The following is a 27,138-nucleotide window of genomic DNA, read 5'->3' on the forward strand; positions in this document are numbered from 1 at the left end:
GCTTCAGCCTGTTTATTAATATGCATCTCATTACATGCAGCGCTAGATTCATGTTCCTTTACAATTAAAAAGGCCTGAGTAAACAGGCAAACAGGTTCACACATGCACCCATGCATGTACACATGTACACACTCGCGCGCACACACACTCACGCTTGCACATAAACACATGCCTGCACGCCGGCCTGCACACACACACACACACACACACACACACACACACACACACACACACACACACACACACACACACACACACACACACACACACACACACACAAACATGCTGTTACTCATGCTGAACAGTGTTGTTCCTCTCTTGTTATTGAAGCTCCCCAAGCATTGCTGCAGAAAAGAGGGAAGTGGTGCAAATGAAATAAGATACGGGTATACTGTCGACAATGTATTTTTTAAAAACTTTTTTACCCCCCAACTTACCATCACAAATAGCTGACAAGACAACAATTGTATATTTAAACTAGCAAATATGGAAAGAGAGATGGCGAGAGAGAGGTAAAAGAGTCTGTGTGACTCAGAGCGCCTTCCTTCCAGAACACTCCATTGTCTCCTTGTGATGAAAGTCTCTGAGGGAGCAGGGCAGGGAGAGGCTGGTCCTGCTTTATACAGCACAGTGGCGGATGCTGCTGCCTGGCTCTTGGGGAGCAGCCTTTGCAGCATGCAGCGCTGGGTTTCAGCTCATGTTTCCTCTTTAAGATGGTGATTTATGTGAGATATTCTGTGGAAATGCCGCCGCCGCCATTTATCGCTGAGAAAAAAATTATTTTCATCCCTAAAGTCCTCACCTAAGTAAAGCTACGTCTTCAGCTGTTTGAAAATAGATAAAACATACATTGAGTGTATAAACATTAGGAACACCTTCTTTATAGTGAGTTGCACCCCATTTTGCCCTAAGAACAGCCTCAATTCGTTGGGGCATGGACTTTACAAAGTGTTCCACAGGGATGCGCACCCATGTTGAATCGAATGCTTCCCACAGCTGTGTCAAGTTGGCTGGATGTCCCTTGGATGGTGGGCCATTCTTGATACTGGTGTACACACTCGGGAGCCATTCTTCGTTTCCGAGTGGCGCAGTGGTCTAAGGCACTGCATCTCAGTGTAAGAAGCATCACTACAGTCCCTGGTTCAAATCTAGGCTGTATCACATCCGGCTGTGATTTGGAGTCCCATAGGGTGGCGCACAATTGGCCCAGTGTTGTCAGGGTTTGGCCGGGGTAGGCCATCATTGTAAATAAGAATTTGTTCTTAACTGGCTTGCCTATTTAAAAAAATATATATATTTTTTTTAAATACAGATCTGAAGATGTTGATCATGAAAAACCCAACAATGTTGCATTTCTTGTCACACTCAAACCGGTTCACCTGGCACCTACTACCATACCCCGTTCAAAGGCACTTACATCTTTTGTCTTTCCCATTCACCCTCTGATTGGCACACATACACAATCCATGTCTCAATTGTCTCTGTAAGCTGTCTCCTCCCCTTCATCTATACTGATTGAAGTGTAATAAACAGGTGACATCAATAAGGGATCATAGCTTCAACCTGTCCTGGAAAGAGCAGGTGTTCCTAATGTTTTGTACACTCAGTATATACTGTAGCGCTTTAGAAGCCATTAGCTGTGTAGAAGCAGCTTGAAGCTATGTTCACTTTGGAAATATTTACTTAGCACCTCATACTATTCTACTTTGCAATGCAAGAAGATGTCAAAGCCATGCAGAGAGACAATCAAAAATAGCAAATCCAAATGTTTCTCCAAACGAAACTGAAAGAAATGACTATGTAATTTGTTCGGGGAAAAAATGAATCAGACTTTTCTAGTCTTGCTCAGCAGCTTCATTATGTCTTGCTATGACTACAACAAAAGCCAAAGCCGGGAACAGTGCATATTGGTGAGAAAACATACCACCACAGGGCATGCATACAAATCGTTTAGAATGTATTGTTTTGATAGGTATATTCATATTGGAGACATGGCTACTAGCTACTATCTCAATGTGCATGTGTGTTTTTGTGTATGTTACTATGTGTGCATCTGTGTATGTGTATGCTCACATGCACATGTTCTGTTTTGAGGCCCACCACTTTTATTACGATAAAGAAAGCATCCATACACTGTCCACCCCACTCTCTCTCTCTTTCTCTCTCTCTGAGTAGAGGGAAAGAGAGAGAGTGAGAGAGAGAGGGACACAGAGAAAGACAGAGAGAGACTGACAGAGAGAGAGAGACAGACAGACAGGCAGACACATCAATATGTAAGTGGGCTGTTAGTACAGTATGAAGCCACCGTGTTGCCCTGAACCTTGTAACACCCTCCTCTATCACTCTCTCTCTGGGAAAATAACCACCTCTCTTCAGCATCCCTCCCCCCCTCTTTCTTTCTCTTTGTGTCTGTCTGTCTTGCTCTCTATCGCTCCCTCTCTTTTTCCTCTTGCTCTCCTTTCTGGGTAGCACTCACTGAGGGTTAATAGTATGACTGCAGTTTAACAGAAGCTACCATGCCAAATGTCAGACCAGAGTAGAGTAGAGCATGTATATGTTGGCCTGCACTCAGAGACTCTAGTCTGTAAACTGCAGGGCTGCCAAGCTGAGAGACTGTAAGAACCCTTTAGCACCCCTTCACCATGTGATTCCCTTCGAGGTATCTATCCTGCTCCAAGGTTTCCAAGAGCATTTATTAGAAAGGTGACTATATTTGCATTGGCTTCTATATTTATTAACGGTTATGATAAGGTTTACGGTTAGGGATTAGTGGATAGGGGTTAGGAGTTATGATAAAGTTTACAGTTAGGGGTTAAGGGTTATGGGTTATGATAAGGTTTACAGTTAGGGGATAGAGGTTAGTGGTTATGGTTTAGGGGTTATGATAAGGTTTAGAGTTTGGGGTTAGGGGTTATGATAAGGTTTACAGTTAGCGGTTATGGGTTAGGATAAGGTTTACAGTTAGTTGTTAGGGGTTAGGGGTTATGATAAGGTTTACAGTTAGTGGTTCGGGGTTATGATAAGGTTTACAGTTAGTGGCTAGTGGATAGGGGTTATGATAAGGTTTACAGTTAGTGGTTAGGGGTTATGATAAGGTTTACAGTTAGCGGTTAGTGGTTATGGGTTAAGGGTTATGATACGGTTTACAGTTAGTGGTTAGGGGTTATGATAAGGTTTACAGTTAGGGGTTAGGGGTTAGAGGTTAGTGGTTATGGGTTAGGGGTTAGGATACGGTTTACAGTTAGTGGTTAGGGGTTATGTTAAGGTTTACAGTTAGGGGTTAGGGGTTATGATAAGGTTTACAGTTAGGGGTTAGGGGTTAGGATAAGGTTTACAGTTAGTGGTTAGGGGTTATGATAAGGTTTACAGTTAGGGGTTAGTGGTTAGGGGTTATGATAAGTTTTACAGTTAGTGGTTAGGGGTTATGATAAGGTTTACAGTTAGAGGTTAGGGATTAGGGGTTATGATAAGGTTTACAGTTAGTGGTTAGTGGTTAGGGGTTATGATAAGGTTTACAGTTAGTGGTTAGGGGTTATGATAAGGTTTACAGTTAGCGGTTAGTGGTTATGGGTTAAGGGTTATGATAAGGTTTACAGTTAGTGGTTAGGGGTTATGATAAGGTTTACAGTTAGGGGTTAGGGGTTAGAGGTTAGTGGTTATGGGTTAGGGGTTAGGATAAGGTTTACAGTTAGTGGTTAGGGGTTATGTTAAGGTTTACAGTTAGGGGTTAGTTGTTAGGGGTTATGATAACGTTTACAGTTAGGGGTTAGGGGTTAGGATAAGGTTTACAGTTAGGGGTTAGGGGTTAGGATAAGGTTTACAGTTAGTGGTTAGGGGTTATGATAAGGTGTACAGTTAGGGGTTAGGGGTTATGATAAGGTTTACAGTTAGGGGTTAGTGGTTAGGGGTTATGATAAGGTTTACAGTTAGTGGTTAGGGGTTATGATAAGGTTTACAGTTAGGGGTTAGGGGTTAGGGGTTAGGGGTTATGATAAGGTTTACAGTTAGGGGTTAGTGGTTAGGGGTTATGATAAGGTTTACAGTTAGTGGTTAGGGGTTATGATAAGGTTTACAGTTTGGGGTTAGGGGTTATGATAAGGTTTACAGTTAGCGATTAGTGGTTATGGGTTAAGGGTTATGATAAGGTTTACAGGTAGTGGTTAGGGGTTATGATAAGGATTACAGTTAGGGGTTAGGGGTTAGAGGTTAGTGGTTATGGGTTAGGGGTTAGGATAAGGTTTACAGTTAGGGGTTAGGGGTTAGGGGATATGATAAGGTTTACAGTTAGAGGTTAGGGGTTAGGGGTTAGGATAAGGTTTACAGTTAGTGGTTAGGGGTTAGGGGTTATGATAAGGTTTACAGTTAGGGGTTAGTGGTTAGGGGTTATGATAAGGTTTACAGGTAGTAGTTAGTGGTTAGGGGTTATGATAAGGTTTACAGTTAGGGGTTAGTGGTTAGGGGTTATGATAAGGTTTACAGTTAGTGGTTAGTGGTTAGGGGTTATGATAAGGTTTACAGTTAGTGGTTAGTGGTTAGGAGTTATGATAAGGTTTACAGTTAGGGGTTAGGGGTTAGGGGTTAGGGGTTAGGATAAGGTTTACAGTTAGTGGTTAGTGGTTAGGGGTTTTGATAAGGTTTACAGTTAGTGGTTAGTGGTTAGGGGTTATGATAAGGTTTACAGTTAGGGGTTAGTGGTTAGGGGTTATGATAAGGTTTACAGTTAGGGGTTAGGGGTTAGGGGTTATGATAAGGTTTACAGTTAGGGGTTAGGGGTTAGGATAAGGTTTACAGTTAGTGGTTAGGGGTTATGATAAGGTTTACAGTTAGGGGTTAGGGGTTATGATAAGGTTTACAGTTAGGGATTAGGGGTTAGGGGTTATGATAAGGTTTACAGTTAGGGGTTAGGGGTTAGTGGTTATGATAAGGTTTACAGTTAGGGGTTAGGGGTTAGGATAAGGTTTACAGTTAGTGGTTAGGGGTTATGATAAGGTTTACAGTTAGTGGTTAGTGGTTAGGGGATATGATAAGGTTTACAGTTAGGGGTTAGTGGTTAGGGGTTATGATAAGGTTTACAGTTAGTGGTTAGGGGTTATGATAAGGTTTACAGTTAGCGGTTAGTGGTTATGGGTTAAGGGTTATGATAAGGTTTACAGTTAGGGGTTAGTGGTTATGGGTTAGTGGTTAGGATAAGGTTTACAGTTAGTGGTTAGGGGTTATGATAAGGTTTACAGTTAGCGGTTAGTGGTTATGGGTTAAGGGTTATGATAATGTTTACAGTTAGGGGTTAGTGGTTATGGGTTAGTGTTTAGGATAAGGTTTACAGTTAGGGATTATGATAAGGTTTACAGTTAGGGGTTAGGGGTTAGGATAAGGTTTACAGTTAGGGGTTGGGGGTTAGGATAAGGTTTACAGTTAGTGGTTAGGGGTTATGATAAGGTGTACAGTTAGGGGTTAGGGGTTATGATAAGGTTTACAGTTAGGGTTTAGTGGTTAGGGGTTATGATAAGGTTTACTGTTAGTGGTTAGGGGTTATGATAAGGTTTACAGTTAGGGGTTAGGGGTTAGGGGTTATGATCAGGTTTACAGTTAGTGGTTAGTGGTTAGGGGTTATGATAAGGTTTACAGTTAGTGGTTAATGGTTAGGGGTTATGATAAGGTTTACAGTTAGTGGTTAGGGGTTATGATAAGGTTTATAGTTAGTGGTTATGGGTTAAGGGTTATGATAAGGTTTACAGTTAGTGGTTAGGGGTTATGATAAGGTTTACAGTTAGTGGTTAGGTGTTAGAGGTTAGTGGTTATGGGTTAGGCGTTAGGATAAGGTTTACAGCTTGTGGTTAGGGGTTATGTTAAGGTTTACAGTTAGGGGTTAGGGGTTATGATAAGGTTTACAGTTAGGGGTTAGGGGTTAGGATAAGGTTTACAGTTAGGGGTTAGGGGTTAGGGGTTAGGATAAGGTTTACAGTTAGTGGTTAGGGGTTATGATAAGGTGTACAGTTAGGGGTTAGGGGTTACGATAAGGTTTACAGTTAGGGTTTAGTGGTTAGGGGTTATAATACGGTTTACAGTTAGTGTTAGGGGTTATGATAAGGTTTACAGTTAGGGGTTAGGGGTTAAGGGTTATGATAAGGTTTACAGTTAGTGGTTAGTGGTTAGGGGTTATGATAAGGTTTACAGTTAGTGGTTAGTGGTTAGGGGTTATGATAAGGTTTACAGTTAGGGGTTATGGGTTATGATAAGGTTTACAGTTAGTGGTTAGGGGTTATGATAAGGTTTACAGTTAGTGGTTAGTGGTTAGGGGTTATGATAAGGTTTACAGTTAGTGGTTAGGGGTTATGATAAGGTTTACAGTTAGCGGTTAGTGGTTATGGGTTAAGGGTTATGATAAGGTTTACAGTTAGTGGTTAGGGGTTTTGATAAGGTTTACAGTTAGTGGTTAGGTGTTAGAGGTTAGTGGTTATGGGTTAGGCGTTATGATAAGGTTTACAGTTAGTGGTTAGGGGTTATGTTAAGGTTTACAGTTAGGGGTTAGGGGTTATGATAAGGTTTACAGTTAGGGGTTAGGGGTTAGGGGTTATGATAAGGTTTACAGTTAGGGGTTAGGGGTTAGGGGTTATGATAAGGTTTACAGTTAGGGGTTAGGGGTTAGGATAAGGTTTACAGTTAGTGGTTAGGGGTTATGATAAGGTTTACAGTTAGGGGTTAGGGGTTAGGGGTTATGATAAGGTTTACAGTTAGTTGTTAGGGGTTATGATAAGGTTTACAGTTAGTGGTTAGTGGTTAGGGGTTATGATAAGGTTTACAGTTAGGAGTTAGTGGTTAGGGGTTATGATAAGGTTTACAGTTAGTGGTTAGTGGTTCGGGGTTATGATAAGGTTTACAGTTAGGGGTTAGGGGTTAGGGGTTATGATAAGGTTTACAGTTAGTGGTTAGGGGTTATGATAAGGTTTACAGTTAGTGGTTAGGTTTTATGATAAGGTTTACAGTTAGTGGTTAGGTGTTAGAGGTTAGTGGTTATGGGTTAGGCGTTAGGATAAGGTTTACAGTTACTGGTTAGGGGTTATGTTAAGGTTTACAGTTAGGGGTTAGGGGTTATGATAAGGTTTACAGTTAGGGGTTAGGGGTTAGGATAAGGTTTACAGTTAGGGGTTAGGGGTTAGGGGTTAGGATAAGGTTTACAGTTAGTGGTTAGGGGTTAGGGGTTATGATAAGGTTTACAGTTAGGGTTTAGTGGTTAGGGGTTATAATAAGGTTTACAGTTAGTGGTTAGTGGTTAGGGGTTATGATAAGGTTTACAGTTAGTGGTTAGTGGTTAGGGGTTATGATAAGGTTTACAGTTAGGGGTTAGGGGTTATGATAAGGTTTACAGTTAGTGGTTAGGGGTTATGATAAGGTTTACAGTTAGTGGTTAGTGGTTAGGGGTTATGATAAGGTTTACAGTTAGGGGTTAGGGGTTATGATAAGGTTTACAGTTAGCGGTTAGTGGTTATGGGTTAAGGGTTATGATAAGGTTTACAGTTAGTGGTTAGGGGTTATGATAAGGTTTACAGTTAGTGGTTAGGTGTTAGAGGTTAGTGGTTATGGGTTAGGCGTTAGGATAAGGTTTACAGTTAGTGGTTAGGGGTTATGTTAAGGTTTACAGTTAGGGGTTAGGGGTTATGATAAGGTTTACAGTTAGGGGTTATTGGTTAGGGGTTATGATAAGGTTTACAGTTAGGGGTTAGGGGTTAGTGGTTATGATAAGGTTTACAGTTAGGGGTTAGGGGTTAGGATAAGGTTTACAGTTAGTGGTTAGGGGTTATGATAAGGTTTACAGTTAGGGGTTAGGGGTTAGGGGTTATGATAAGGTTTACAGTTAGTGGTTAGGGGTTATGATAAGGTTTACAGTTAGTGGTTAGTGGTTAGGGGTTATGATAAGGTTTACAGTTAGGGGTTAGTGGTTAGGGGTTATGATAAGGTTTACAGTTAGTGGTTAGTGGTTCGGGGTTATGATAAGGTTTACAGTTAGGGGTTAGGGGTTATGATAAGGTTTACAGTTAGTGGTTAGGGGTTATGATAAGGTTTACAGTTAGTGGTTAGGGGTTATGATAAGGTTTACAGTTAGGGGTTAGGGGTTAGGGGATATGATAAGGTTTACAGTTAGAGGTTAGGGGTTAGGATAAGGTTTACAGTTAGTGGTTAGGGGTTAGGGGTTATGATAAGGTTTACAGTTAGGGGTTAGTGGTTAGGGGTTATGATAAGGTTTACAGGTAGTAGTTAGTGGTTAGGGGTTATGATAAGGTTTACAGTTAGGGGTTAGTGGTTAGGGGTTATGATAAGGTTTACAGTTAGTGGTTAGTGGTTAGGGGTTATGATAAGGTTTACAGTTAGTGGTTAGTGGTTAGGAGTTATGATAAGGTTTACAGTTAGGTGTTAGGGGTTAGGGGTTATGATAAGGTTTACATTTAGCGGTTAGGGGTTAGGATAAGGTTTACAGTTAGGGGTTAGGGGTTAGGGGTTAGGATAAGGTTTACAGTTAGTGGTTAGTGGTTAGGGGTTTTGATAAGGTTTACAGTTAGTGGTTAGTGGTTAGGGGTTATGATAAGGTTTACAGTTAGGGGTTAGTGGTTAGGGGTTATGATAAGGTTTACAGTTAGGGGTTAGGGGTTAGGGGTTATGATAAGGTTTACAGTTAGGGGTTAGGGGTTAGGATAAGGTTTACAGTTAGTGGTTAGGGGTTATGATAAGGTTTACAGTTAGGGGTTAGGGGTTATGATAAGGTTTACAGTTAGGGATTAGGGGTTAGGGGTTATGATAAGGTTTACAGTTAGGGGTTAGGGGTTAGTGGTTATGATAAGGTTTACAGTTAGGGGTTAGGGGTTAGGATAAGGTTTACAGTTAGTGGTTAGGGGTTATGATAAGGTTTACAGTTAGTGGTTAGTGGTTAGGGGATATGATAAGGTTTACAGTTAGGGTTAGTGGTTAGGGGTTATGATAAGGTTTACAGTTAGTGGTTAGGGGTTATGATAAGGTTTACAGTTAGCGGTTAGTGGTTATGGGTTAAGGGTTATGATAAGGTTTACAGTTAGGGGTTAGTGGTTATGGGTTAGTGGTTAGGATAAGGTTTACAGTTAGGGGTTAGGGGTTATGATAAGGTTTACAGTTAGGGGTTAGGGGTTAGGATAAGGTTTACAGTTAGCGGTTAGTGGTTATGGTTTAAGGGTTATGATAAGGTTTACAGTTAGCGGTTAGTGGTTATGGGTTAAGGGTTATGATAAGGTTTACAGTTAGTGGTTAGGGGTTATGATAAGGTTTACAGTTAGCGGTTAGTGGTTATGGGTTAAGGGTTATGATAATGTTTACAGTTAGGGGTTAGTGGTTATGGGTTAGTGTTTAGGATAAGGTTTACAGTTAGGGATTATGATAAGGTTTACAGTTAGGGGTTAGGGGTTAGGTTAAGGTTTACAGTTAGGGGTTGGGGGTTAGGATAAGGTTTACAGTTAGTGGTTAGGGGTTATGATAAGGTGTACAGTTAGGGGTTAGGGGTTATGATAAGGTTTACAGTTAGGGTTTAGTGGTTAGGGGTTATGATAAGGTTTACTGTTAGTGGTTAGGGGTTATGATAAGGTTTACAGTTAGGGGTTAGGGGTTAGGGGTTATGATCAGGTTTACAGTTAGTGGTTAGTGGTTAGGGGTTATGATAAGGTTTACAGTTAGTGGTTAGTGGTTAGGGGTTATGATAAGGTTTACAGTTAGTGGTTAGGGGTTATGATAAGGTTTATAGTTAGTGGTTATGGGTTAAGGGTTATGATAAGGTTTACAGTTAGTGGTTAGGGGTTATGATAAGGTTTACAGTTAGTGGTTAGGTGTTAGAGGTTAGTGGTTATGGGTTAGGCGTTAGGATAAGGTTTACAGTTTGTGGTTAGGGGTTATGTTAAGGTTTACAGTTAGGGGTTAGGGGTTATGATAAGGTTTACAGTTAGGGGTTAGGGGTTAGGATAAGGTTTACAGTTAGGGGTTAGGGGTTAGGGGTTAGGATAAGGTTTACAGTTAGTGGTTAGGGGTTATGATAAGGTGTACAGTTAGGGGTTAGGGGTTACGATAAGGTTTACAGTTAGGGTTTAGTGGTTAGGGGTTATAATACGGTTTACAGTTAGTGTTAGGGGTTATGATAAGGTTTACAGTTAGGGGTTAGGGGTTAAGGGTTATGATAAGGTTTACAGTTAGTGGTTAGTGGTTAGGGGTTATGATAAGGTTTACAGTTAGTGGTTAGTGGTTAGGGGTTATGATAAGGTTTACAGTTAGGGGTTATGGGTTATGATAAGGTTTACAGTTAGTGGTTAGGGGTTATGATAAGGTTTACAGTTAGTGGTTAGTGGTTAGGGGTTATGATAAGGTTTACAGTTAGTGGTTAGGGGTTATGATAAGGTTTACAGTTAGCGGTTAGTGGTTATGGGTTAAGGGTTATGATAAGGTTTACAGTTAGTGGTTAGGGGTTTTGATAAGGTTTACAGTTAGTGGTTAGGTGTTAGAGGTTAGTGGTTATGGGTTAGGCGTTATGATAAGGTTTACAGTTAGTGGTTAGGGGTTATGTTAAGGTTTACAGTTAGGGGTTAGGGGTTATGATAAGGTTTACAGTTAGGGGTTAGGGGTTAGGGGTTATGATAAGGTTTACAGTTAGGGGTTAGGGGTTAGGGGTTATGATAAGGTTTACAGTTAGGGGTTAGGGGTTAGGATAAGGTTTACAGTTAGTGGTTAGGGGTTATGATAAGGTTTACAGTTAGGGGTTAGGGGTTAGGGGTTATGATTTGGTTTACAGTTAGTTGTTAGGGGTTATGATAAGGTTTACAGTTAGTGGTTAGTTGTTAAGGGTTATGATAAGGTTTACAGTTAGGGGTTAGTGGTTAGGGGTTATGATAAGGTTTACAGTTAGTGGTTAGTGGTTCGGGGTTATGATAAGGTTTACAGTTAGGGGTTAGGGGTTAGGGGTTATGATAAGGTTTACAGTTAGTGGTTAGGGGTTATGATAAGGTTTACTGTTAGTGGTTAGGTTTTATGATAAGGTTTACAGTTAGTGGTTAGGTGTTAGAGGTTAGTGGTTATGGGTTAGGCGTTAGGATAAGGTTTACAGTTACTGGTTAGGGGTTATGTTAAGGTTTACAGTTAGGGGTTAGGGGTTATGATAAGGTTTACAGTTAGGGGTTAGGGGTTAGGATAAGGTTTACAGTTAGGGGTTAGGGGTTAGGGGTTAGGATAAGGTTTACAGTTAGTGGTTAGGGGTTAGGGGTTATGATAAGGTTTACAGTTAGGGTTTAGTGGTTAGGGGTTATAATAAGGTTTACAGTTAGTGGTTAGTGGTTAGGGGTTATGATAAGGTTTACAGTTAGTGGTTAGTGGTTAGGGGTTATGATAAGGTTTACAGTTAGTGGTTAGGGGTTATGATAAGGTTTACAGTTAGTGGTTAGGGGTTATGATAAGGTTTACAGTTAGTGGTTAGTGGTTAGGGGTTATGATAAGGTTTACAGTTAGGGGTTAGGGGTTATGATAAGGTTTACAGTTAGCGGTTAGTGGTTATGGGTTAAGGGTTATGATAAGGTTTACAGTTAGTGGTTAGGGGTTATGATAAGGTTTACAGTTAGTGGTTAGGTGTTAGAGGTTAGTGGTTATGGGTTAGGCGTTAGGATAAGGTTTACAGTTAGTGGTTAGGGGTTATGTTAAGGTTTACAGTTAGGGGTTAGGGGTTATGATAAGGTTTACAGTTAGGGGTTATTGGTTAGGGGTTATGATAAGGTTTACAGTTAGGGGTTAGGGGTTAGTGGTTATGATAAGGTTTACAGTTAGGGGTTAGGGGTTAGGATAAGGTTTACAGTTAGTGGTTAGGGGTTATGATAAGGTTTACAGTTAGGGGTTAGGGGTTAGGGGTTATGATAAGGTTTACAGTTAGTGGTTAGGGGTTATGATAAGGTTTACAGTTAGTGGTTAGTGGTTAGGGGTTATGATAAGGTTTACAGTTAGGGGTTAGTGGTTAGGGGTTATGATAAGGTTTACAGTTAGTGGTTAGTGGTTCGGGGTTATGATAAGGTTTACAGTTAGGGGTTAGGGGTTATGATAAGGTTTACAGTTAGTGGTTAGGGGTTATGATAAGGTTTACAGTTAGTGGTTAGGGGTTATGATAAGGTTTACAGTTAGGGGTTAGTGGTTAGGGGTTATGATAAGGTTTACAGTTAGTGGTTAGGGGTTATGATAAGGTTTACAGTTAGGGGTTAGTGGTTAGGGGTTATGATAAGGTTTACAGTTAGGGGTTAGGGGTTATGATAAGGTTTACAGTTAGTGGTTAAGGGGTTAGGGGTTTAAGGTTATGAGGTTAGAGGTAAATATCCATAAAACTTTGAAAATAAAGGTATTGAGCAATTGGCGTGTGATGAAAACAATGTGGGTTATTCCAGGTTAAACATCAACATCTTCATGTGATTCGACTATGGTTATTTTAGGGACCGTGACACAATACCAGCCTAATTCCAGTTGACATTCATGTCAATGCTCTCACTGTCCTGAGGGCCAGCTGCCAAGCCACAGGGCTCGTTCATCCTTCTCCTCATCCCCCTTTTCTGTGTACACCAGACCACCTGCACGTGTGTTGACATATCTTAAACATTTAGGATCAGATTTTGAATGTGATGGAAACATCCCCTTTTAGAGGACTTAAAATATTCATGTTTGCGTTGTGTGTTAAATTTGATCAGTGTGAATTATAGAGGAGTGTTCATCTTTTGGCTATATGCATAATTCATCGGGTGGAGTGTCTTCCACACATCGCTTCCCCAATGCTCCCCCTGAAGTTTTGTTTGCCCTCCACTGCACAGTCAGTCAGCCATTTTTTATTGATGAACAGGATACAGAAACAGAACGGTACCTCTTGCACAACTTCACCTTGTCCTTAACATTGAGTGTGACTGTGTAGGCGAATATGATTATTAGTAACTAGCCATTGTTGCTTGTCTTTTGAGTGCTGTGCTGTGCTAGAGTTAATTTCATAAGCCATTGTTATTGTGCTCTTGCAATGTAGAATGCTCTTAATATGAACACTGTAGTTTAGTTAGAAGGCTGAAGTTAGGCATGTTGTAAAACAGAAGAGCATTTTTATTTTACACAGTTATGAAAGGTTATTGTCTGGCTGTGTAATAAATTGGGACTTTACCATTCTGAATACTACTTTTGTTCAGATGTTTCCCTAGTTTAATAGGAGATGGAAGTCATTGAAAGTAGGTAAACCATGCCTTTCAAATCTGCCTCAATCTGTGTTAAATAAAGGACCCTTTCAGACTATAAATTAGCATGAACTTTCTGAACTTTGGTTGAATGTAATAATAATGCAGTAATTGCATTGACACTCTTGTGGTTAATTGCACATTCGGGACAAACACATAATGTTCCATCATGAAAGGAAGGCGATAATGTTATGTTTTCAATTCTCTAGCATTTCCTATTCAGGATTCTGTAACACCCTATAATTTGCTTATATGTAAACAAACAACAAACATCCTGCTAGCAGAGCATTGCATTTGAGTATGTGACTTGCAAACATAAAGAATACCCATCTACGTTGAATAATCCTGCCTCCACTTGCATCAAGGACAAATCATACAATGTCATACTCCTCTCTCTCATATCTCCCTCTCTCTCCCTCTCTCTCTCATCAATACAGTGCCTTGCGAAAGTATTCACCCCCCTTGGCATTTTTCCTATTTTGTTGCCTTACAACCTATTTTGTTGCCTTATTTGATTTACACAACATTCCTACCACTTTGAAGATGCAAAATATTTTTTTTGTGAAACAAACAAGAAATAGACAAATAAACTGAAAACTTGAGCATGCATAACTATTCACCCCCTCAAAGTCAAATATCTGGAAGACAGAAACAGGTTTCCCCCATGATTATCCTTTTATTTAGCGCCATCCAGCATTCCTTCAATTCTGACCAGTGTCCCAGTCCCTGCTGATGAAAAAAATCCCCACAGCATGATGTTGCCACCACCATGCTTCACTGTGGGGATAGTGTTCTCGGGGTGATGAGAGGTGTTGGGTTTGTGCCAGACATAGCTTTTTCCTTGATGGTCAAAAAGCTCAAATTTAGTTTCATCTGACCAGAGTACCTTCTTCCATGTGTTTGGGGAGTCTCCCACATTATTTTTGGCAAACACCAAATATTTTCTTATTTTCTTCATTAAAGAAATGTTTTTTTACTGGCCAGTCTTCTGTAAAGCCCAGTTCTGTGGAGTTTACTACTTAAAGTGGACCCATGGACAGATTCTCCAATCTACGCAGTGGAGCTTTGCAGCTCCTTCAGTGTTATCTTTGGTATCTTTGTTGCCTCTCTGATTAATGTCCTCCTTGCCTGGTCCGTGAGTTTTGGTGGGCGGCCCTCTCTTGGCAGGTTTGTTGTGGTGCCATATTCTTTCCATGTTTTAATAATGGATTTAATGGTGCTTCGTGGGAGTTCAAAGTTTCTGATGTTTTTTTATAACCCAACCCTGATCTGTACTTCTCCACAACTTTGTCCCTGACCTGTTTGGAGAGCTCCTTGGTCTTCATGGTGCCTCTTGCTTGGTGGTAACCCTTGCTTAGTGGTGTTGCAGACTCAGAACAGTTGTGTATATATACTGAGATCATGTGACAGATCATGTGACGCTGTATCTAGTAGATGTCATGAACATGTACCAATACTGTTTGTGTGTCCAAGAATGATCTTGGCATACTCCTCAACGTTGATCAGGGAGTCATAGTGTGCTCAGCTCAACTACCTCATTACAACTGCTATACTAGCAATCATTCCTGGCTGTATCGCTGGCTATATGCCACACAGTCTCCTCAGTTTGAAAATAGTCCTGGTTGGTTTCCAGTGACACAGTTACGAGGCTGTGTCCTAAATGGAACTCTGTTCCTTATATTGTGCACTATTTTTGGCCGGAGCCCTACAAGCCTTGGTCAAAAGTAGTGCCTAAATAGGGAAAATTATGCTATTTGGGACTTACAGAGCAAACAGGAGTGTATGTATCTCTGCAGGGAGTCAGGCCATTAGTCTCAAAGTGCCTACTTTAACTGCTATTCTCATATCTGATTTTATGGGGAATCATCAAACAGTGCTTTTTTAAGGTTCTCTGCAGTCTCTCTGTGTATAAATGCTATCTTTAAACCACCACTCGTGGCTGTCACTGAGAGATTGCATTGAGGTTTTAGCCTCAGTAAAAACAGCTACTAATTTATATGCATGGGTATATTTGCATAGTTGTTGTGACATTCTTTGTTTTCAATCCAAAGCATGTAGAAAATGTGTTGATTGATGGGCCATTCCCCTACTGTACATATTCTCTGTCTTTCTTAGACTTGTGATTTAGCTAGAGGATTTAGATGATATTGTATTGATATTGTAGGTTCTTGTTCATGTATATGGAATTATGAAGGCAAGCTAAACCTTAACCGGCACATTCCGTTTGTCCTGGCATTCCAGCATGGCCAGAGGTGAAATAAGTATTAAATTGTCATACTTGAGTAAAAGTAAAGATACCTTAATATAAAATGACTCAAGTAAAAGTGAAAGTAACCCAGTAAAAAACGACTTGAGTAAAAGTCTAAATGTATCAGATTTGAAATGTACTTAAGTACAGTGGTGGAAAAAGTACTCAATTGTCATAATTGAGTAAAAGTACATTCTACACATCAAATTCCTTATATTTATCAAACAAGATGGCACAATTTCCTTTTTTTTGACAGCCTGGGATGACCAGGGACATTTTCTTGATAAGTATGTGAATTGGACTTTTTCCTTTGCTGCTAAGCATTCAAATGGTAACTAGTTATTTTGGGTGTCAGGGAAAATGTATGGCGCAAAAATTACATAATTTTCTTTAGGAATGTAGTAAAGTAAAAGTAGTCAAAAGTATAAATTCTAAAGTAAAGTACAGATACTACAAAAAACTACTTAAGTAGTAGTACTTTAAAGTATTTTTACTTAAGTACTTTACACCACTGACCATGGCAATTCACTTCCTTAAGCATCACGTGTTAACCATGATGCATCATGTCTTGTATATTGTTGTGAAGCCCTTATCCAGACTTGTGAATCAGATCTACCGAGCTATGAATCAAATATTTAATGTTCCACTGCAGATCTGTATATGCAATACAGACTGCAGAGGGAGAGGGAGAGAGGGAGAGAGAGAGAGTGCACTCTCTCCATTATGATCTCCTATTTCTCTCCTCCTCCTCTTCCCTCCCTCATCCTCGTTCTTTCTAGTCCCTCATGCACACACAAACAACAGTATGTATAGCCTGGAAAGGAAAATCGATGGTAAAGAATTACAGTGTGGTAATGAACATGATCCTGCTGTCTGCTCTGTGAGTGGGCAGCAGTGTTGCTTTCATTACCCTGTGGTGGTATGACCTTCCTGTGTGCTCTGGAGACAAGACTAGAAAATTAGAAAATCACACAGGCTGCCATGCAAGTTCACTGGACATGCATGTCATGTGATTCACTGTGTCCCCTATAGCACCATATTTCCTTTACAGTGCACTATGGACCCTGGTTAAAAGTATTTCACTATATAGGGAATAGGGACAGTAGAGTGCTATTTTGGATGCAGATATTGGCTCTTTACCTACATTTAGTAGCCTGTCATGTGACGAGTACCTCTTCTCCTTCATAAAAATGACATACTGTATCATGCCAGATCATCCTATAGGCTAAATGAGGCTTTTTCCAAATGTGAGGTATGTTCATACATCATACAGGCCTGTGGTTTTGGCATGTGTCAGTGTCAAGTATGGTCTGGCTGACTATGATGATAGACCGTTATGTCGACATGATCCCATTCACTCTATGGCACAAAATTAAATTCTCCTGTCAGAATTTTTCACACCTCATCACATTGACTTTATTTAATTTGCCCATCATCCTTCCTTTGTAGCTAGGAAGACAGGCGGCCAGACAAGCAGACAACCAGGCAGCCAGTCAAGCAGACAACCAGGCAGCCAGTCAGGCAGCCATGCAGTCAGGCAGCCATGCAGTCAGGCAGCCATGCAGTCAGGCAGCCATGCAGGCAGCCAGCCAGGCAGCCAGCCAGGTAGCCAGGCAGGCAGCCAGGTTGCCAGGCAGGCAGCCAGCCAGGTAGCCAGGCAGGCAGCCAGGCTGAGAGTGTAGCGAGACACTTATCTTGTCATTCCATATTTTCCTCAGTGTAATTACGGCGGTGATACCTTCCCGCATGTCAAGGTCATGTGCTAGATGTGTCCGCTGCAGTCCACAGATCAGGCTTAAGCAAGATGAAACAGCTCCTCTGTTCGGCACCCCCACACACTTCTAATGCTGAGTGAGTGACCCCAACACAGGGATAACATTACTCACTCTGGGGGTAGAGAGCAGAGCAGCAGGGGATGTGTTAAAAAGTAAACAGCTCTGTTCGAAACTATAGTGCATGGACAGGCTAGTGATTCATGTAAACACACATTTCTTCTTTCTGTTCGAATATTTAGCCAGTTTATAGTTGTACTGACGTTATTTAGCCAGTTTATAGTTGTACTGACGTTATTTAACTAGTTTATAGTTGTACTGACGTTATTTAGCCAGTTTATAGTTGTACTGACATTATTTAGCCAGTTTATAGTTGTACTGACGTTATTTAACTAGTTTATAGTTGTACTGACGTTATTTAGCCAGTTTATAGTTGTACTGACGTTATTTAGCCAGTTTATAGTTGTACTGACGTTATTTAACCAGTTTATAGTTGTACTGACATTATTTAACCAGTTTATAGTTGTACTGACGTTATTTAACCAGTTTATAGTTGTACTGATGTTATTTAGCCAGTTTATAGTTGTACTGATGTTATTTAGCCAGTTTATAGTTGTACTGACGTTATTTAGCCAGTTTATAGTTGTACTGACGTTATTTAACCAGTTTATAGTTGTACTGACGTTATTTAGCCAGTTTATAGTTGTACTGACGTTATTTAACCAGTTTATAGTTGTACTGACGTTATTTTGCCAGTTTATAGTTGTACTGACGTTATTTAACCAGTTTATAGTTGTACTGACGTTATTTAACCAGTTTATAGTTGTACTGACGTTATTTAACCAGTTTATAGTTGTACTGACGTTATATAGCCAGTTTATAGTTGTACTGACGTTATTTAACCAGTTTATAGTTGTACTGACGTTATTTAGCCAGTTTATAGTTGTACTGACGTTATTTAACCAGTTTATAGTTGTACTGACGTTATTTAACCAGTTTATAGTTGTACTGACGTTATTTTGCCAGTTTATAGTTGTACTGACGTTATTTAACCAGTTTATAGTTGTACTGACGTTATTTAGCCAGTTTATAGTTGTACTGACGTTATTTTGCCAGTTTATAGTTGTACTGACGTTATTTAACCAGTTTATAGTTGTACTGACGTTATTTTGCCAGTTTATAGTTGTACTGACGTTATTTAGCCAGTTTATAGTTGTACTGACGTTTTTTAGCCAGTTTATAGTTGTACTGACGTTATTTAACCAGTTTATAGTTGTACTGACGTTATTTAACCAGTTTATAGTTGTACTGACGTTATTTAGCCAGTTTATAGTTGTACTGACGTTATTTAGCCAGTTTATAGTTGTACTGACGTTATTTAGCCAGTTTATAGTTGTACTGACGTTATTTAGCCAGTTTATAGTTGTACTGACGTTATTTAACCAGTTTATAGTTGTACTGATGTTATTTATCTAGTTTATAGTTGTACTGACATTATTTAACTAGTTTATAGTTGTACTGACGTTATTTTGCCAGTTTATAGTTGTACTGACGTTATTTAGCCAGTTTATAGTTGTACTGACGTTATTTAGCCAGTTTATAGTTGTACTGACGTTATTTAGCCAGTTTATAGTTGTACTGACGTTATTTAGCCAGTTTATAGTTGTACTGACGTTATTTAACCAGTTTATAGTTGTACTGACGTTATTTTGCCAGTTTATAGTTGTACTGACGTTATTTAGCCAGTTTATAGTTGTACTGACGTTATTTAGCCAGTTTATAGTTGTACTGACGTTATTTAACCAGTTTATAGTTGTACTGACGTTATTTAACCAGTTTATAGTTGTACTGACGTTATTTAACCAGTTTATAGTTGTACTGACGTTATTTAACCAGTTTATAGTTGTACTGACGTTATTTTACCAGTTTATAGTTGTACTGACGTTATTTAACCAGTTTATAGTTGTACTGACGTTATTTAGCCAGTTTATAGTTGTACTGACGTTATTTAGCCAGTTTATAGTTGTACTGACGTTATTTTGCCAGTTTATAGTTGTACTGACGTTATTTAACCAGTTTATAGTTGTACTGACGTTATTTAGCCAGTTTATAGTTGTACTGACGTTATTTAGCCAGTTTATAGTTGTACTGACATTATTTAACCAGTTTATAGTTGTACTGACGTTATTTAGCCAGTTTATAGTTGTACTGACGTTATTTAACCAGTTTATAGTTGTACTGACGTTATTTAGCCAGTTTATAGTTGTACTGACGTTATTTAACTAGTTTATAGTTGTACTGACGTTATTTAACCAGTTTATAGTTGTACTGACGTTATTTAGCCAGTTTATAGTTGTACTGACGTTATTTAGCCAGTTTATAGTTGTACTGACGTTATTTAACCAGTTTATAGTTGTACTGACATTATTTAACCAGTTTATAGTTGTACTGACGTTATTTAACTAGTTTATAGTTGTACTGACGTTATTTAACCAGTTTATAGTTGTACTGACATTATTTAACCAGTTTATAGTTGTACTGACGTTATTTAACCAGTTTATAGTTGTACTGACATTATTTAACCAGTTTATAGTTGTACTGACGTTATTTAACCAGTTTATAGTAGTACTGACGTTATTTAGCCAGTTTATAGTTGTACTGACGTTATTTAACCAGTTTATAGTTGTACTGACGTTAGTTAGCCAGTTTATAGTTGTACTGACGTTATTTAACCAGTTTATAGTTGTACTGACGTTATTTAGCCAGTTTATAGTTGTACTGACGTTATTTAACCAGTTTATAGTTGTACTGACATTATTTAACCAGTTTATAGTTGTACTGACGTTATTTAACCAGTTTATAGTTGTACTGACGTTATTTAACCAATTTTTTTGTTGTACTGACATCATTTCAACCAGTTTATAGATGTACTAATGTCATTTCAACCACTTTCTAGTTGTACTGATGTCATTTCAACCCATTTTTATTTGTACTGACCTCAATCAATTTCTATTTATACTGGTGTCATTTCAACAAGTTTTGACCCCTGGGTATTGTCCTACTAAATGGACACATTATACAAATGGATGTTCAAGACTGTGGTGAAATATAACTAAGTATCAGAGCATCTTTGACTCAGGCTGTCATGAAATGAATGAAATGATCCAGTTCAGATGATAAATTATCTATTTTTCTCTCCCTCTCTCTGTCTTATGTTGCAGGTGTTTGAACCTGACTTACAATGGAAAAACTGCTGGTCTGTCTGTTGGTTATCGGAATAGCAGTGAAGGCCCAGATCTGTCCGAAGCGCTGTGTCTGTCAAATACTATCTCCCAACCTCGCAACCCTCTGTGCCAAAAAAGGGCTCCTCTTTGCCCCCCCGAACATTGACAGGCACACTGTGGAGCTGCGGCTGGCCGACAACTTCGTCACCAGCATCAAAAGGAAAGACTTTGCCAACATGACCAGGCTGCAGGACCTTACCCTGTCCAGGAATACCATTAGCTTCATCACGCCGCATGCATTCGCTGACCTGGAGAACCTCCGCGCCTTGCACCTGAACAGCAACCGTCTAACCCGGATAGCCAATGACACCTTCAGCGGCATGTCCAAACTGCACCACCTCATCCTCAACAACAACCAGCTGACGTTGATCCACCTGGGGGCCTTCAATGACCTGCTGGCCCTGGAGGAGCTGGACCTGTCCTACAACAACCTGGAGTCCATCCCCTGGGAGGCTATCCAGAGGATGACCAGCCTTGCCACCCTCAGCCTTGACCACAACATGATCGACTACATTCCTGAGGGGACCTTCTCTCTTCTCCAAAAGCTCAACCGCTTGGACGTGACCTCTAATAAGTTACAGAAACTCCCTCCTGATCCTCTGTTCCAGCGGGCCCAGGTTTTGGCCACATCTGGGATCATGAACTCTCCCTCGTTCGCGCTGAGCTTTGGTGGGAACCCATTGCACTGCAACTGTGAGCTGCTGTGGTTGAGGCGCCTGAGCCGAGAGGATGATCTGGAGACATGCGCCTCACCGCAGCATCTCTCCGGACGCTACTTCTGGTCTATACCTGAGGAGGAGTTCCTGTGTGAACCTCCTCTCATCACCCGGCACTCCCATGAGATGCGGGTGCTGGAAGGCCAGAGGGTGGTCTTGAGGTGCAAGGCCCGGGGGGACCCTGAGCCTGCCATACACTGGATCTCCCCAGAGGGGAAGCTGGTGGCAAACTCCTCCCGAACGCTTGTGTACACCAACGGCACCCTGGATATTCTGATCAGCACAGTGAAGGACACAGGATCCTTCACCTGCATCTCGTCCAACCCGGCGGGTGAGGCACATCAGACTGTGGAGCTGCTGATTATCAAACTCCCACACATCTCCAACAGCACCAACAACATCCAGGAGCCTGACCCTGGCTCCTCGGACATCTCCACATCCACCAGGGCTGGGGCCAACGGCAGCAACCACACTGGAGACACCAAAACTAGTACAGATAAACGGGTGGTCATCGCCGAGGCCACATCCTCCACTGCGCTGATCAAGTTCAACTTCCAGAGGAATATACCTGGGATCCGGATGTTCCAGATTCAGTACAATGGCAGTTATGATGACTCTCTCGTTTACAGGTAGGTTCCGTTCAATCCCCTCTTGGTGATTTTATTGACCGGATTTGTGTATGAAATTCGTGGTGATTTAATTTCAATCAAGTGCACTTATAGTATTGGTTCAGAGATGTTTTTATGGAGATTCATCTGTGCATAATATATATTTTTTCTCAATCACATTCACACACCATGCAAACCCAAAATTATTTTTTTATAGGCTTTCAACAACTTTAAAATCAACCAATATTCAATTGCTTAGCAAATACCGTAGCCACAATCTGAGATTTAAAGATGTTTAGCTAGTAGCTCATGCTAGATTTGTGGGATTGTAATCTATTACATTTCATGTTAGGCTGTTGTACAGTGAGCGATTGTATTTGCACAACAGAATTGAGTAAACATACAAATATTTTCAAAAAATACATGAGAGTGGAATTACAAAAACCAAATCCCACTGTTATTACATCTGTTTTAGATCCTTTGTAATCCTTGAAAATGAATTAGTAAAACCCCTGCAAAGCAAAACTCACATCCCCACATTGGCTCAGAGCAGGCGGGCTGTGTGGCAGAGGGATCAAAGAAAGACAGCAGTCTCTCAGTCATGATTTCATATAGATTAAGATGAGCTGAACTCTGCATCGTGAAGCAGCACATAACCGGCCTGTTTCCTCTGTGATGTGAATAGGATATTATTGAATTTCGAAGAGGTCCTCAGTAAAATGGCTATTTCAGTCTCAACAACTACAACTAACTGGAATTGCAATGGGCACATGCAGTACATGGATTTACGTAGTTGGAGAACTCCAATGGGCAGGAAGAAACCATCTGCGGTTCATTAACGAATACATCTGTCACTGTTTTATGTTGATCTAATAGGGAAGGATCAATCCCTTTGCTCTCTTTGCCTGTAGAGGCATGAATGGAAACCAGTCCTATATCTTTTGAGCATAGGGCGTGTAATGGCTGGCTGCAGCATCTATCCTCAGAGAGTTGGGAGTGGCGAACACCAGGCTTCTTTTTAAAGGGTTTCTAACATTAGCGTATCTTCAGGTTGTGCAATGAACAGTGTTACTCATTTTCCACTAACATAGTCTTAAAAATAACTTATTTAAAGCTTCACACAACTACAAAATCTAATTTCCCCTCTCACTAGTACTGAGTTTGTGTTCTTGTGTGTATATGAAGGATCACCAATTGTCTCTGGGTTACATTGACCTTTTGAATAGCATGTCTCATGTCTATATATCCCACAAGCACAGGCCATTTCAGTTTTACTATAGTTTTCTCTATAGTTATTTCCAGGGGCACAACTTTCACTGGAGACGGGGAGGACATGTCCGCCCCACATTCTGAAATTGCTTTTTTGTCCCCCCTAGTTTTATAATTGGAATGTGATACAAAATGAGGCAACGGTATGATTTAGGACCATGCGGACACCTCCGAGCGGTCCGGTAGGCTATTTGGAGTGTTTAACTTACTGGATGAAAAAAATAAAAAATAACGTCCCCCCCACTTCTAAAACCAAAGTTGCACCTCTGGTTGTTTCACCTGCACACAGTCATTTTCCTTTCAAGCATATTTATTACTCAATGGGGGGGTGATTAAAAAATGTGGGCATCAAGAAATTGTACAGCAAGCTTTTATGTGCACACAAATCAGGAGAATGAGCCTCTTTTAAAGCACTCTAACTTGGGCCATTTTAGCCAGCAAAATGTCCTGTGGGGCAGGTAATACCTGGCTCATATGTGCTTAAGGCATAAAATAAACAGCTTCATTCAAATTAAATGGCCCCAATTTCCATGTTATTGTCCAATAAACACACCCAGGCTAACATAACAACTTTGTTAAAATTATGTCTCGTCTGTGTCTCATGTGATTTTAAATATTTTCGAACTAAAAGAAGAAAAACTTTCCATTGGCTGTAGATTTCAATGACACGGCTAGATGGAGATGTGCTGTGCACATTGCCCAATGACTGTTGGTTGATTTCAAGGATGTCAACCTGCATGTGAAGTCAGCCTACATTATCTTGGTTTGACAACCTCAGGCTCAGCAAATGTTAATAGTAAATGAATCAGTGGAAGTGTTGTTTACTTTTTGGGCGCTATTGTTTTTATCTTTTTACATTTTAATAGCTGCACAGTAATTTTCTTGACAATGTACAGTACTCTACTGGTAGAGAGCCACGTTACGTGCCTGCCATAAGCTACGTTTTCTGTATGAAAGGATTCAATGAATTGAATTTCTTTGGCAATGCAGTCAGTTCCATGTGGTTTTGAGCATCGCAAAATCATGAACAACAAAGAAAGGGAAAATAAATACAGTATTTACTGGTTATTCTGTGACTGTCACAGTTTGAAAGATCGATAAAGCTAAGCATTTTTAAATGACAATGACAATCTCTGCCAAGTAATGTTGTTGTAACTCCTTTTTGTATAGTGATGAATATGTATACACTCGCTACTGTAAGTCACTCTGGATAAGAGCGTCTGCTAAATGACTCAAATGTAAATGTAAAAATGGATGTCTCTTCACTCGAAAATTACCATGACTGGCTTAGTCTTTCCATTTGTCAGCCATTTCTAGAATGTATCAATGTGATAACTGTTCAGAATTTTATGGCAGTTATTTAAGACCATTAAATTCTCCAAATATTTGTCAGAAAATGGTTAAAAAAGAGGGAAGCAATGGACAGGCCTGGGAGCGTTGTTCATTAAATGAGTCCTTGCTGGTTCTTAGAGTGAACAGTCCTAGGCAGACATAGTGAGGACAACTTTAATAAGAGAGATGATAACACAGCTAGCCACCAATAAATGCTGCTTTCTTGGCCACTTTCTTCCAAATAAAAAAACACCACAATGGCAAAGACAACATTAGAGGTCAAACGATATTCAGGAATATAAATAACATTAGCATTCACCTAGTCAATGTATGCTGTCTAATGTTATACAGGAATATTGCACACACAATGCTGTAACATCTTGAGGTTGTTTATGTTGTCTTTGAACATTTTAGGTTTCATTGCTCTCCAAAAATATATTCATTTTTATTAGCCTTGTAGTTTTGGGATAATGAGATATTATATAACAATATTTATAAAATGCAGCAACTAACATTGTTTTAAGACTATAGGAAATTGCTTGCCAGAAACAGAAGTACATTTTAACAATTGGTAAGAAAAGAGTATGCATTAATGACATGAATTGTCTTTATAGCACATTTCATTTAAATCCACATTGACATATCTTTCCTTTGTCCTTCTCTCCTCTCAGAATGATTCCCCCCACAAGCAAAAACTTCCTAGTCAACAACCTGGCTGCTGGGACGTCGTACGACCTGTGTGTTCTGGCCATCTACGACGACGGTATCACCTCCCTCACCGCCACCCGCGTGGTGGGCTGCGTCCAGTTCACCACAGAGTCTGAGTACCTGCGCTGTCACTTCATGCAGTCCCAGTTCCTGGGAGGCACCATGATCATCATCATCGGTGGCATCATCGTGGCCTCTGTCCTCGTCTTCATCATCATCCTCATGATTCGCTACAAGGTCTGCAACACCACTAACTCGGGCAAAGGCACCCTTGTCACCAACGTCCACTCACAGACCAACGGGGCGCAGTCTCAGGGGTGCACTGTCACACCCTCTGTGTCCAAGCAGGCCATGGGAGGGTCAGACGGAGGGGGTGGAGGATGTCTAAAGGCTGTTGGCCACGTGTCAGACACGCTAACGCACTCATCCGAGACCTCTCTCCCAGACTGCTCTACTGCTACGTCCCAGGTGACCCAAAGCTGGAACACACCTGGATCCTCAGGGTCTCTGAAGCCAAAGCGCAAGCCTGCACCAAAGCCCTACGCTGCTGCTGCCACCCCTGAGCCCAATATAGAGGCCCTCCCCAACGCGGAGACCCAGAATACCAACCGCAACAACTCCACGGCTCTGGAGCAGCCGTGCGCCCCAGTATTCCACTCCCCCCTACCCTTTTCGAGTGTCAAGGACACCCCCATATTGAGACGTGCACACCCCAGACCCTCCTCCAAGTACCTGACCTTACCGGTGGAAGGGGTGAGGGCCAAACGTAGGTACTCTCTAAACGAGGACTCGTCCAAGCACCACTGCTATGTTGGGACAACACAATTTGGGAATATGTGGTCTAAGCGGAGTATGTCCATGAACGGGATTGTACTTCAACAGGAAGATATAGACAGTGTAAAGGCCACCTTTTCCAGTTCAGAGTGGATTCTAGAAAGCACTGTGTGACTGTTCTGTCTGTCTGTGTGTGTGTGTGTGTGTGTGTGTGTGTGTGTGTGTGTGTGTGTGTGTGTGTGTGTGTGTGTGTGTGTGTGTGTGTGTGTGTGTGTGTGTGTGTGTGTGTGTGTGTGTGTGTGTGTGTGTGTGTGTGTGTGTGTGTGTGTGTGAGAGTTGGGAAATCTGTTTTTGAACCATTTTCTTTTTTTTCTCCTCGGGTTTCAGTTTACTTTTATTTTCAAAGACCAACAATAAAATGGATGCTTGCCTTGTAGGAATCAGAATTGCATCCCTGCTTTCCTCCGATGGAGAAAATCTCCAGGAGGGCTCGGAGCCCAGAGCTCAGCAGTGTTTTCATACCCATACAACAAAGAAACGAAAAAGGAAAACATTGAGAAAAAGAAAACCAACATACCTGTCCACTTATACATTACATAGTCCCACTGTTAAAGTCGTGGCAAGAGAAACGCATTGGTGCCTTACCTTTGCATAACAGTTGTCCTTTTGCCAGGAGCACCAACAGGAATTCAGCTGTCCCTGACACAGGATGTGGGATCGAGAGGAACAAGAACGATTTCACAAAAAGCCTTTCTATTACAAGGAAATAACATTTCCTGCATATAGAGACAATACAAAAAAACTATCAAAGACTTGTTACTTGGCCTCTTATTAAATTGATATTTTTTCAAGACAAATTCAAGCTTTCTTTTCAATGACATTGATATTGCCTTTGTTTAAAGGCACAAAAAAAAACTGTACATAGAAACAACATCTGCTGTGTTGTTATGTTGTGTAAAATAAAAAATATGAAATAAGTATATTTCAATGGTCTTGTGTTGGTAATCTCTTCATCACAGACAGGCATATTCTCAGGCTAGCCCTACCATACACTATATATACAAAAGTATGTGTACACCCCTTCAAATGACCTGATTTGACTATTTCAGCCACACCCGTTGCTGACAGGTGTATAAAATCGAGCACACAGCCATGCAATCTCCATAGACAAACAATGGCAGTA

General features: G+C 40.6%; 1 protein-coding gene across 1 annotated transcript in view; it reads left to right on the plus strand.

The window, feature by feature from the left end:
- The window catches only part of LOC110505743 (leucine-rich repeat and fibronectin type-III domain-containing protein 5-like), a 53,316-nt gene extending 26,384 nt beyond the window's left edge, over positions 1-26,932 (plus strand). The window contains exons 2-3 of the mRNA XM_021585156.2: positions 20,486-21,893; positions 25,145-26,932. Coding sequence (XP_021440831.1) covers positions 20,506-21,893; positions 25,145-26,129 — 2,373 coding nt within the window. The 5' untranslated portion in view covers positions 20,486-20,505 and the 3' untranslated portion in view covers positions 26,130-26,932. The remainder of the gene's footprint in view (positions 1-20,485; positions 21,894-25,144) is intronic.
- Positions 26,933-27,138: the final 206 nt, after the last annotated feature.

This window comes from Oncorhynchus mykiss, chromosome 25, assembly GCF_013265735.2.
Source record: "Oncorhynchus mykiss isolate Arlee chromosome 25, USDA_OmykA_1.1, whole genome shotgun sequence".
In the NCBI taxonomy this organism is placed as follows: domain Eukaryota; kingdom Metazoa; phylum Chordata; class Actinopteri; order Salmoniformes; family Salmonidae; genus Oncorhynchus; species Oncorhynchus mykiss.